The sequence below is a fragment of the Brachypodium distachyon genome, chromosome 4 (genome assembly GCF_000005505.3).
Source record: "Brachypodium distachyon strain Bd21 chromosome 4, Brachypodium_distachyon_v3.0, whole genome shotgun sequence".
NCBI lineage: Eukaryota > Viridiplantae > Streptophyta > Magnoliopsida > Poales > Poaceae > Brachypodium > Brachypodium distachyon.
The window spans coordinates 45196803-45210043 of NC_016134.3; the positions used below are offsets into that span (position 1 = coordinate 45196803).

General features: G+C 44.4%; 1 protein-coding gene and 1 long non-coding RNA gene across 2 annotated transcripts; one reads left to right on the top strand and one right to left on the bottom strand.

Moving 5' to 3' along the window:
* Positions 1–1888: 1888 nt before the first annotated feature.
* Positions 1889–3865, top strand: LOC100846765 (amino acid permease 4). Its single transcript, XM_003578777.4, has 2 exons — positions 1889–2703; positions 2784–3865. The coding sequence occupies exons 1-2, from the start codon at positions 2055–2057 to the stop codon at positions 3572–3574; spliced, it is 1440 nt and encodes a 479-aa protein (XP_003578825.1). The 5' UTR covers positions 1889–2054; the 3' UTR covers positions 3575–3865.
* A 6827-nt stretch (positions 3866–10692) lies between these two features.
* LOC112268757 lies at positions 10693–13083 on the bottom strand. Its single transcript, XR_002960191.1, has 3 exons — positions 12642–13083; positions 11551–11891; positions 10693–11217 (listed from the first exon to the last, which is right to left on the bottom strand). It is a non-coding gene; the product is annotated as an uncharacterized LOC112268757 (long non-coding RNA).
* Between the last annotated feature and the right edge of the window lie 158 nt (positions 13084–13241).

Sequence of the window (13241 nt, forward strand, 5' to 3'; positions counted from 1 at the left end):
ACGGAACAAATGATGGATCGATCGTCGATCGAGTTGGAACGATATGAACTTCTCGGTGCCATATTGTACTAGCAGCACTACAGCCAACAGTAACGCCATGTGTGTACGTTAGTTGTAAGCCCGTGTTTGTCGCGACAGAAAAGCCCAAGTTTGCGAGGAAGGCCGAACATTACTCCCATGCAACTCTTTTTTCCCTTTGCAGGAAAAACAAATTGCTTGAGAATGGACAAATCCGTCTACTCTTAGCATGTAATTTTGTTGCCGTTTTGAAACACCTAGTTTTCATGTTTCCTTTTTGTGCTTGTTTTGGATTAGTTTCTTTTTCAGTTATATGCCTTATGGGTACGCCCTCCTTTTTGAGAAAAAAAAAAGCTCTAAAGGGAATGCGAACTTGACTCGGAATTGTTATAAGCAGATTATAAGCTTAGCCATACAATTTGTTAAGGGCCTCTATGAACTACGATAATCGTCGAAACTCGAAAGGCTAAAGCACACCATCACACATCTTGTCTCTCTTTTTTTTTCTTCGAGAAATCACACATCCTGTCAAGTACTCCTACTAGCTAGGTGTCCACGCATTGCCGCGTAAGTCATTATATTATTCTTATTTTAACACGAATAAATGTTTTCGCATAGGAGGTATCTCTTATCCAATCGAATAAATGATTTCTCTTTCCTGAACATTTGTTTGCTCTCTAGGGAAACCTGTCTTTTGGGGATTCTAGTGTTAATTGTATAGAATAAGGAATGTGGTAATTTATTAAATGGAGGCTCTAACTTTGGAAGAAAATATACCATCACCGCCAACTGTAAATTAACATATACTAGTAGTAAAAAATGTTTCTCTTTTGGATATTCTTTTTTTTGCTCTGTATTGGAAGCTAATTTCTGGAATTCTAGTGCTACTTAATTATATATAAGTAAGGAATGTGCTAATTGTACTGGATTTCGTGGGTACAGTTTTGGAAGGAAATGTATCCCACCGCCAATGGGTAATTAGTCCCTTCTATCCAAATTAACTTGTTCAAATCTGCTCCGATTTGATCCGGATACGCATGTATCTAGACGCATTTCAGTGTGTAGGTTCGCTCATTTTGAAGAAAAAAAACGATAATTAATTGGAATCAGAGGGAGTTACATATAATAAAAGGGATATATTTTGAGAGTGATTTTTTTGCTCTGCAGCATACTGCGCGTCCTATCCATGCCGTCCGACCCTTCCAAGCTGGTCGTTCGATCTGGGGATCGGGAGAGGGGTTGGCCGGCCCCAACAGCGGATGCATTTCACGGCACTAGGACGGGGTTTCTGTTAATGGTATGGTACTGTTCGATATTTATTTCCTTCTCGTGTTCGATCTGCAAATGCCAAGATTCCAAGAAAGGGCTCTCTGTATTGGAAACTAATTTCTGGAATTCTAGTGCTAATTATATGCAAGTAAGGAATGTCCTAATTGTATTGGATTTGGAGACTATGAATTCCATTTTGGGATGATTATATTAGATTTTGTGGCCCTAATTTTTGGAATGTTTGGAAGAGAACTTGCCATCATCGGCAACTATAAATCCATACGTAATACTATACTACAGGTAGTATATAAAAGTAAAGGTACAGTATCTATCATTCGCCACCGTTTCAAGGCCAGCAAAGGAAAAAAAATCCAACAAGGGTCCCCCCGAAAAGGAATGCGAAAGAAAGAAAAAATCTCGATTGAATACTGTACTGCTACTCTGGCAGAGAGCGGTCTAGCACAGCCACTGCAAGTGCGCGAGTCTGCAGGCAGAAGGTGGACAGACGCCTCCATTGACCAGACAGAGTTACCTTCCTCCTCCTTTCACTCGCTCCACAGGCCGCGCGAGGCCAGCAACCTCTATATATATACACCTCCTTCCATCCCTCAGACAGACAAGCTTTCTCATCCTCGATCCCAGCCCAACAAGACTCTGCTCCAAATCCTAGCTCACCAATTCGAGCTGAGCATCCTCCATCTGCCACTCTCGCCCAATTCGATCCATCTATAAACAGAGGATACCCAACTGCTGTTAATTACATAGCCATGGCTGCGGGCAAGAAGCTTGTGTCGCCGATGGAGGTGTCAGTGGAGGCCGGGAACGCGGACCAGGCATCCTGGCTGGACGACGACGGGCGCCCACGCCGCTCCGGCACGTTCTGGACGGCCAGCGCGCACATCATCACGGCCGTCATCGGCTCCGGCGTGCTCTCCCTGGCGTGGGCCATCGCGCAGCTGGGCTGGGTCGCCGGCCCAGCAGTGATGCTCCTCTTCGCGGCCGTGATCTACTACACCTCGACGCTGCTGGCCGAGTGCTACCGCACGGGCGACCCGGCCACGGGCAAGCGCAACTACACCTACATGGACGCCGTCAGGGCCAACCTCGGCGGCGGCAGGGTCGTCTTCTGCGGCGTCATCCAGTACGCCAATCTCGTCGGCGTCGCCATCGGCTACACGATCGCGTCCTCCATCAGCATGAGGGCGATTAGGAGGGCTGGCTGCTTCCATGCCAACGGCCATGGCGTCCCCTGCAAGAGCTCCAGCAACCCTTACATGATCCTCTTCGGCCTCGTGCAGATCGTGTTCTCGCAGATCCCCGATTTCGACCAGATTTGGTGGCTGTCGATCGTGGCTGCTGTCATGTCCTTCACCTACTCCGGCATTGGGCTCTCCCTCGGCATCGCCCAGACCATCTGTAAGTGCTCTTGCTGTTGTTTTTCTTCAGTTAACAAGTTCAGTTAACATGGAATTAACTAAAATTGAATCCAATTGCAGCGAATGGAGGGATCAAGGGGAGCCTGACGGGGATCAGCATCGGCGTGGGCGGCATCACGGGGATGCAGAAGGTGTGGCGCAGCCTGCAGGCGTTCGGGGACATCGCCTTCGCATACTCCTTCTCCAACATCCTGATCGAGATCCAGGACACGATCCGGGCGCCGCCGCCGTCGGAGGCCAAGGTGATGAAGAGCGCGACGCGGCTGAGCGTGGCGACGACCACCGTCTTCTACATGCTGTGCGGCTGCATGGGGTACGCGGCCTTCGGCGACGCGGCGCCGGACAACCTGCTGACGGGGTTCGGCTTCTTCGAGCCCTTCTGGCTCCTCGACGTCGCCAACGTGGCCATCGTGGTGCACCTCGTGGGGGCCTACCAGGTCTTCTGCCAGCCCATCTTCGCCTTCGTCGAGCGATGGGCCGCCGCCACATGGCCCGACAGCGCGCTCTTCGCCTCCGCGCGGGCCGAGTTCCGCGTCGGCCCGTTCGCGCTCAGCGTCTTCCGCCTCGTCTGGCGCTCCGCCTTCGTCTGCCTCACAACAGTCTTCGCCATGCTGCTCCCCTTCTTCGGCAACGTCGTCGGCTTCCTCGGCGCCGTCTCCTTCTGGCCGCTCACCGTCTACTTCCCCGTCGAGATGTACATCAAGCAGCGCGGCGTGCCGCGTGGCGGCGCACAGTGGATCTGCCTCAAGATGCTCAGCGTCGGCTGCCTCATGGTGTCCATCGCCGCCGCCGCAGGCTCCATTGCTGACGTCATCGAGGCTCTCAAGGTGTATCGCCCCTTCAGCGGCTGATTTGTGTTAAGTTGGAGTTGTACACTAGACGTCTAGACTAGACAGAACGTAAGGGGTAGAAGGAACGTCGCTAGCAGATAAGGCGCCCCACCCACTATTAATTCATGGTGGCCATCTCTAGCTAGCTAGTTGGATTCCAAGGAAGACGACGGGTGTGTAAACAAGAACGGCTGGAAGTGCTGTTCTTTTTTTTCTTTTTCCTTTTTGACAATCGGCTGGACATGCTGTTTGTAACTTGGAGTCTGAGGAGTATAAATACATGAGTAATAGTGTTAATTCCTTTGCTATGAATCGAAATTGTCTTCATTTTCTTTGCGAATAGCACAGTGCGGGCTCATCATCTGAATGTTTTGAGGAAATAAATATTATTTCAGGGATATTTTAACTATACCTTTAAAAATACGGGTTCGCTAGTGCTTAGTCGCTTGAGAATTGATATTTCTCAGTCGATCTGAGATAGCTAGCTTATATATACAACGTAATAACAATCATAAGGTGGCTTGGACTGACTGGTGCCGTGGCTAGGTGTTTTGGGTTGGATGCATGAGGTTGCAACTTCAAGTCCCTTGTCGGCCATCTTTTAGTTTCTTTTTATTTCTTTTTTCTTTCTTTTGTTTTTTTGTCTCTTGATTTTCTTGTTTTCACTATCTCTTGTTTTTATATACTTCCTCTGATTTTAAATTCTTGACTCAAATTTGCCCAAATAAGGATGTATCTATTCTTAAAAAGCGTCTAGATACATGTAATATTTCGACAACAATTTAGGATCGGAGGGAGTACAACTCTAATTTTAAGAATGTATTTTTTTTGTTTTCCTTTTCCTCTTTTGATTTCTTTTATTTTTATTTTTCTTGTCATGCGTGATCTTTTTTGGTTTTCATTCTGCAAAAATGGGATATGTATTTGAAATGTCCAAGTTATCACGTGTATCATGATCGATATAGAAACCGATCGAGTCATCTGTTCCTTTACCCAAGAAAAAATATTTCTGTTTTCTATGTCCAATCGCAGATCCCATAATTTCTACTGTAAATTAGATAGGTAGCTAAGCTAATCTAGTTTCACGTGCAATTTTTGGAATCGTGCATAAAATTTCATCTGCAATTTTTATGTCCAATCGCAGATCCCATAATTCTACTGTAAATTAGATAGGTAGCTAAGCTAATCTAGTTTCACGTGCAATTTTCGAGTCACGCAATTTCACCTGCAATTAGAATTGTGTGTAAAATTTCACGTGCAATTTTTTGAATGGCGCACAAAATTTCAAGTGCAATTAGAATCGGGGATAAAATTTCACGCAATTTTTAGAATCGTGCATAAAATTTCACGTGCAATTTTTAGAATCAAGCATAAAATTTCACGTGTGATTTTTAAAATTTGGTAATATGAAACCTGATGTCATTAATGAATTCAACAAAAAACCACACAAAAACAAATACTAGGCTACCTATCAACAAAGCCAAGCACAATACCCATCCATGCATGCAAAGTGGCCGGCCTAAGCTGGTCGATTGAGAATTCTTATATCTCAGTCGACTGAGCCTAAGGCAGTCCCTTAAAAATAATAAGGTTCTAATTTGATCAGAATTGATGTGCTTAATAAGATATTGCTTACATGGAAACATATTTAATCAACTTTTCTTTGTGGATGAATGATTATTATGTCATTTTCAAAATAGGAAAGTATACATCTCGTCCTCATTCTGTCAAAAAGTACGCAAATGGTCTCTTAATTTTGTTTTGTATGCTTTTCATCCCGTAACTGTTGAAACCGGACATCCAGTGCAGAGAAACTGTCTTGCTTTTGTAAGAACTAAGAAGGTTAGCTTTTATCTTTCGTTTCGTCTCGCTCTGTCTCTTCTATCTCGCCATCTCTCTAAAGTTTCAAAAAAAAACTCAGCATCTCTCTAGAAGACTAGCATTTCATACTAGATGCCCCCCTGTGTTTCTCTAAAAGAAAAGAGAACATATAACGACTTCGGCGTCTGTTTCTTTTTCACTATTATCGTATATAACTGAGACATTAGGCCATATTTAGTCGCCGTACACGTTGATTTGAGCGTGGCCGAACGAGTTTCTGTCACCAACTTCTCCATCGATCATTCCAAGGGGTTCTGATCATAATTGTCTCAGCAACTGGCTACCTACTACTACTATGTTGACAAAAGAGAATTGAAGCAGGCACAAAGGTATGGTCGAGAGTTGCCTTGCACGAACGAACTCCATAAAACTTCGATCGACACAACTTTGCACAAAGGTAGTACGGTAATATGTGTACGTCTCTTTGCAACGAAATCCGTACCATCTAAATTGGCATAGCTAGGTAGCTAGCTAGCTTGCTTGCTTGTCTCACATAACTGCAAAACTGAGATCGATGCTACTAGCTTCAAGAACATGTTCTTCACTAGCTTCTCCAAATGAGCAACTTATCACCAGCCTCAACTGTTGCTTTCTTCATGGCAAGTTGATCGGCAAGCTAGGTTACCTTTTTGACAATTCCATCCATCCTGCAGCATCGATAGGTCGCACATACGAGCTGCCTTTTTCCATGACAAACGACAACACATCCATATACACTATACATATAAAGATGCGATAGCTAGCTTAGCTCTCAACAGAGAAGCTCCAAATCCTACCTAGACTTTTCTTTCTTTCTGTATGCTGTTCGAAGGGGGGAAAACTCTTTGATGAACCTAATCGATTTGTAAAAATATATTCCTGGCGTGCGTGCGTGCAGTTTTCTTGGACCTTGAACCATCTACTCCAGGAAATATATGCTACTCAGCCTGTAGTGGTTGTGGTATATGTTTATATAAGTTAACTTTACATTGATTCGGATATGTACACATGAGACTATAGTGGATATATGCTAGCTAGAACGATAGATATATGCGTTCACAAAAAGATACTGCGGCCATGCATGCATGCACGATGCCCAGCTTTCACCAGACAGATAATTAAAAAGGTGTGTGCCAATAGATTGCAACTCAAACATATTGGATTCAATTAGGGTATACGTTAGTTAGCAAGCGTGGCTTGGAACTTTAGTTGGTGGCGAGAGAGGCAAAGTATTATTGCAAGGAATATATATACTGATAGGGTATGGCCAAGGCTGGGTACACCGCAGACGACGATCGATTCAGATTACTCACTTTGTTCCAAATTAAATATAAGATGTTTCAGCTTTATTTCAACTCAAACTTTTACAGATTTGACCAAGATTATTAAGAAAAACAACGATCTTTTGACCAAGATTACTCACTTTGTTCCAAAATAATATCAAATAAATATACTATGCAGTAATATATATGTCATGACGGATTTAATAAAACTAATTAATCTAGAATCGTAGATGTCGTTCATATATAGATTATTCCATAAACTTTGTGAAACTTTAATTAAGAAGTTTAACTTAGCAGAATGTAGAACGTCTTACAATATGGAGGAAGTAACTTTTTTACGAGACGATGTAGACTACTCGTTAGCAATTCTTATTCTCTTGTATTCTATATATGTATTTCTCTTCTCGAAAGGTCAAGAATATGGTGCCTTTTCAGTTCAAGAAGCAATTATATGCGCTGGGCAGTCAATTAGCTAGCTAGCCTTTCTGTACAAGGTGCTAAGAACTTAGGATCGACTGACAACGATGGCTTAATTTGTTCTAGTATTTCGGACGACAGGCACTAGAGTCTACATCTCCTTGTGCATCAATTATTGGTTGCTTTTTGGATGGACGTCGATCGTCGATGCTTCCGTCACTTTGACCGGCTAATTTCACTTGAAATCAGGAGGTTAAATTTGTTTTAAGTGATTTTTTTAAGCATGGCCGGGAGGGCGCGATGTTTACACCGTATGCAAATCCGGGAAACACGGTTCGTCGTAAAGTGCACGTGTATGTCCTTTTGTCCACGTACCTGGTGTACAGTTTAATCGCCGACCTATTAGATAGTGACAAGTTGATTAGTCAATAATGCCGAAGGACAGTCCAATTGGCATTTTGGCACGCCGCAAGTTACTTGGCTAAAGTCTAGCCGTGTTAATTAGAATCCCCCACCAGCATGCATGCATCCAGGTCGACCAACTCACATGTTTGTGAGTAGTATATAGGGAGTAGCTCGCATTACACAAGCAGTGTAACACACGCGCATACAATTACTCCAAGCATTTAAATTGCTCTTGATCGCGCGCTACTTACATCGAGTTGGACTACTGAGGGGATAATAAAGCGCATCCAATACATATAAAGTTGGTTAAATCAACATCTCTGGAGACATCTGTTGGGTAAAGTAATATAATTGAGAAAACAAGTGAAAAAGCCCGTAAGAAGTGATCAAAAAGCGCGTCCACGTACGCTCGAACCACCAATTGCCCAACAAGATAGTAAAGCGCAAGTGGAAGTGGGCACGTGCTTTGTTCGCGGTGTGGATGTGCAATAAAATGGAATCTTTTTCCGGCTGGTCTTCGTTCTTTCCAAACTATTCCTGCCGTCATATTCTGCAGGATATATACTCCGATGCAGCGCCGTACGCGCGCAAGGACTTGTTAGAAATGAACTTGGTGACATAACGACCCCGATATTTTCTTTTATAGAGATCAACTACTAGTATGCTGATATATACATGTAACCAATTCTGATTTTTTTTCTTATTAAAAACCTATGGTTCTAGCTATAAGAGTTAATTCTTAAATTAGCAGCATCCGTCTAAACGCAAACCTCAAATAATTTCATAGCACTACTGGTTTACTAGCAGGTGTGACCGCACGCGTTGCTACGGGTCAACAAAATCACAAACTATTTATTTTATTTTCTGTGTAGGCAACTCGTGGCGCCGTTGAGGTCGGCATGCGGGTGTGGTGGCGTCGGTTGTAAGACGAAGTAGGAGAAATCGTGAAGAACAAAAACTGGAGAAAAAGTACCATCACCACCAACTCCAATTTAATATATTGGTAGTATAGATAAGCATCGTTGTCTGCTCCCGCATTATTATTATTCTCGCCATCCACTTTTATAAAACGAATTAAGCTAAGCATATGGTACATACGTAGCACGTAATACAAACGTCTCGTCCACCACACGAGGCCGGTACGTAGCAAAGCACAGCTTCTGTTTTGCGACGGAATATTAATAAACGTACGTACACGTACAGCTAGAGTAGTCTGGGTCGACTGTCTTGAGACCCGAGACCTAACTAACTAATTTAACGAGCTAGCTAAACGCCAGAAAATGCGACATGCATGGTGTGCCGGCCGGGTTCTCCGTTCCTTTCGCCACTTGGGCAAGGTCCATCGTATCTCTAGCTAAGCCGAAACCCCGAATCAGCTGCTCCGTGTTACGTGCACGCACACCCAAGGAAGGGAATCGCGGCAGCAATAATAATCTTGTTCGTGTTCACGTCCCAGTCCTTGCTCGCGCGCGGCCGCTGGTCACCGCGCTTCGCCCATGCATCATGCATCAAGACTTTTCGTTTCCTTTTTAGCATGGGGCCGGGCCCAAACGAAACCAACGCGGCAGGCGTGGGCTCCGTTGACCGCAGCATATATGCAGCCACTGCCCCACTGGTTCATCTGTTGACTCGCCGGTCGCCGGAAAAAAGAAAAGGCACGCGCTGCAGAACAGCAAGCCGGGCAGTGGCAGGTCGTCCCGGTGGGCCGTGGGCCCACCAAAGGGGGGCGGCGTGACCGGCCCGGCTCGATCGGATCGGAGCCCTGCTGGCCCTCTCGTGCATCCTCCTCGTCCAGTGGGGTCTTGAGACCTGTCAGTGTTAGGCACGTATTTCTTCCGTTTCATAATTCTTGTCAAAATATTACGTGTGTTTAAACGTTTTTTAAGAATAGACATATTCATTTTTAACAAATTTGAGACAAAAATTATGAAACGGGCTATTACCTAATCTTCAGAGACGTTAGGCACCGGCCGGAGCGTCTCCCCACGAGACGCACGGAGTACCACGGCCCCTGCTATGCTAGTGACGGGCGCTTGCCTGCCGCGTTGCCTGACTGACAAGTGACAAGTGCGTGTGTGCGCCTGCTTTATTTCTTCCGTGTAGTGCAATACCAGTAGCTGCTAATCATGCTGGGCAAGAGCACATTAGGAGTCTGTCACTTCATTCGATCGTACGTTAGCCGGGCCAATCATTCCGAGTTTTCCAGCGGGGGAGGCAATAATGAAAGCCGAACTTTCATGCTTGAGTGAGTGCCGATATCGACGATATGGAGTTATGGACACATACACACAAGAGGAGTACTGTTGCGCCATCGAACGGCAGCCAATCTCCTTGATCCGGTATGTGTACGCATTTCGTGCTGGTCGGAACTTCCCCGACAAGGAATTTCGAAAATTAGCTAGGTACTAACACATGCATGTGTCATTTTAGGGTGCACTTTAATTACCACCGAGCTATCTCTAAGCTACCCTTTAATTATCCCAACGTCAGCTGAAACCGCTTATTAGTACTCCACTGGGCCACCGATCGAGTACTAGCGACGTAAAAACATGTGTCCTTTAGGGTGCACTTTACCACTGAGCTCTCTTTTACCCTTTAATTATCCCAGGATCAGAAAACAAGTTATTTACTTATTTTACAAACATCCACTGTCAAAAGCGGCTCCGGCTTTTAGGGCTTGTTTGGTTGCTGCCCTGAAGCCCATGTCGCTCGCCTGGAGCCTCCCTGGAAACTGCATGTGTCCTGTTTGCTTAGTATCCTGAAATCTATCTGGTTCAGGCGACTGAAAACGAGCGTCTGAGTATGGCTTCCGTTCACCAAGCGTGCCTGAGCCTCTGCCCTTGTTCCTCGACTGTGAGCTTCCATTCTTTTCGTCTTGTTCACATAATCTGTACCGCTGGAGACAATATCGATCCACTCCATCATTCTCCTGACCACCTTGATGCCATCCCCCGTCGCCGCCGTCGACCTCCACACACAACGTGGTACCGATGCTCCGGCTGCCGTCAACCATGACGACGTCGTGCTGCTGCTCCTGCCGCCGGCGACTGACCAAATTGGTAACTAAAATATGAAGCACATGTTGCTGTGACCAAGTATGATGCATCCCCAACTTGCCATGGTCAAGGTTGGCACAACAATTGTAATCAGAATGAAAATTTGGAGCTGCTCTTTGTTCATAGTTGGATCTGGATCTCGTGTGGTCATGGTTTGTTACGGGTTGCTGTAGCTTCAATTGGACACTTGTGCTCATGGTTTCTGTTAGGAGAACTAGATTAGGTGGTTCAGAAGAACTTGGGGAGTGTCACAGACTCACAGGGAACTCATGGAACAGAGTAGATTTGGGACTAGAAGAGAGATGAACAAAGCGTATTTCAGTTCTTTACGTTTTCTCAACATTGAATGCGTGTTCCAATCGTTTACGTTTTCCATCAGGCACCGGCTTCAGAGTAGCTCAAACCAAACAACAATTTTGGTCCATGCCTGGCCAGGCAAGAATTATCAAATTCACAGGCTACTCTCAGGCACACCATTTTGTCAGGCACGTAGCTCAGGTATCTAACCAAACAGACCCTTAGTTACACGCGCTTGGCGTCGTTTCCACGTGGTTTTGCCACATAGCCAGCGGTCACATCAATACAAGTACTGTTTCATGGATGTGTGCATCTTTTTGATGTAGAGACCGGAGATTTCAACCTCCTGTTCGGAAAAAAAAAAACAAGTATTGTTTCAGATACCGTGAAGGACTACAAATAAGGTGCTAAAATAGTTTTATCCAAACAAATGGAGTATTTAACACAAATGATGTACTCCTTTCGACCCATATTACTTGTTTCAAATTTTCCCAAATATGGATGTATCTATGTTTAAAAAACGTCTAGATACATGTAATATTTCGACAAGTAATATGAATCGGAGAGAGTATTACAACTTACGTAAACATTTATGCAACGCAACGAGACGGCTCCTAAAAGTGTACCTTTCAAGTAATAATGGAAAGGGTGAAACCCCAGGTTGAAAAAAAAAGTGTACCTTTCAAGAGTAAAGTTTGTTATGCACAATGGTTGACCCTCCTTCCTTTGTCACTTGACCGAAACGATCGAGCACCTGTCCTTACAGTCTCTTCCAACACTAATCAGTTATTGGCCTTACGTTGTCCCCGGACAGTAGTCAATGGATCAACTGGACGAGTGGACGTTGACTCACGACTTGCTGCCTTGATCTGTCAACCGTACCTAGTGCGTTGACAAGAGCTCCAAATCTAGGCAACAACGTGTTGACTCCCATCGGTCAACTACGAGAGATCTCGCAGTGGCGCCCATGCAAGTAGTGTGCCCACACCCCACTGATCCAGCTTATTAGCAATACATAGCCTGCACAAAGGAAAAAAAAAGGCATGTCAAGTACCTGTCCGTAATGCGCCGGCACATGGGAATAATAATCATTTAAAGGCACACTCGATCCTACATATATGCAATTATATAAATGCGCTTTTTCGTGTGAAGGGATCGATGAGCCTTATAGCTTTTCTTTTTTGGTAACAACCTTATAGCTAAGCTCTAGCCTACAGGGAAGCGGGGGAGGAGATCAATGTGATGAGCGTGTGCCGTTGCTATCATTGGAATCCGATGGATCTTCAGTGATCAACACCATCTAGCTTGGCAGGGTTATCCTCTGATCTCTTGTCCCCCCACTAGCTACAGTCCCGGGTACAGCGCACGCGTGAGCGTGTGCGATTCGATAACGGCTCGTGTAGGGAGTCGAAAGTCGCATACCTATAACCGAGTGGAGTTATGTCGATTTCAATACGACGACTTGGTAGAAATGTACTACTAACTCCGTCCAACAAAAAATGTCTCAAGTTTGTCAAAATTTTGATGTATCTAGACATGACTTGGTGTATAGATGCATTCAAATTTAGTCAAAGTTGAAACATCTTTTGTTGGACGGATGGAATATGATGGTTGCCGAAATAAAGTTGACTATTCATCAAAAAACACGTCACAAGAAATTTGAACATAAATTTACGGTGGCAACATTTGGAACGTGCCAACAAATAGTCTGGGATCTCGAGTACTCGAACCTCTTACTAACACGACTAACAAAGATAATTATAAACTTACATGTATCAATGAGACAATGGTCGTATGACCAAATATCCAAGTGGCAAAATGGAAGGATTTCAAGCATGGCTTATTAGCCGCTCTTTTCTTCCCATAACCTGCAAAAGAAAATAAAGAAAGCAACATAAATAATGGTCCAGGAGAGCTCCATTTCCGTGACTGGTACCTGCATTCCCGTACGTCCTACTAGTCTGTCCACCCGTTTTCTTCTCTGGATGAGAAAGGCTTATCATGATCTATCTACCTAAGATTCTCCACTTTCGAATCAAGATATTCCTTTGGGATTTGGGAACAGTGCTGCCAAAATTATCTGTTCCAAAGACCTTGGTCATTTCCTTTTGTGACAGACGATAGTACTGTTTAAAGTAAAATTGATTTCCACTAATAAAGGACATGTCGAGGACGAAAGGGTAAAGTGAAAAGTAAAACCGTATGAACACCACGCTCTTCTGTGGTATAGTAACGGTTTTAGCTACTGCTCATGGCTTTTTTTCTTGAAAATTTTGAACTTACGCCACAATAACTTCACTACGTTGTGGTTGTATTTGTGGAATCACATAGATTCAATACATTTATCTTCAATATTGATTAAAATTCCAT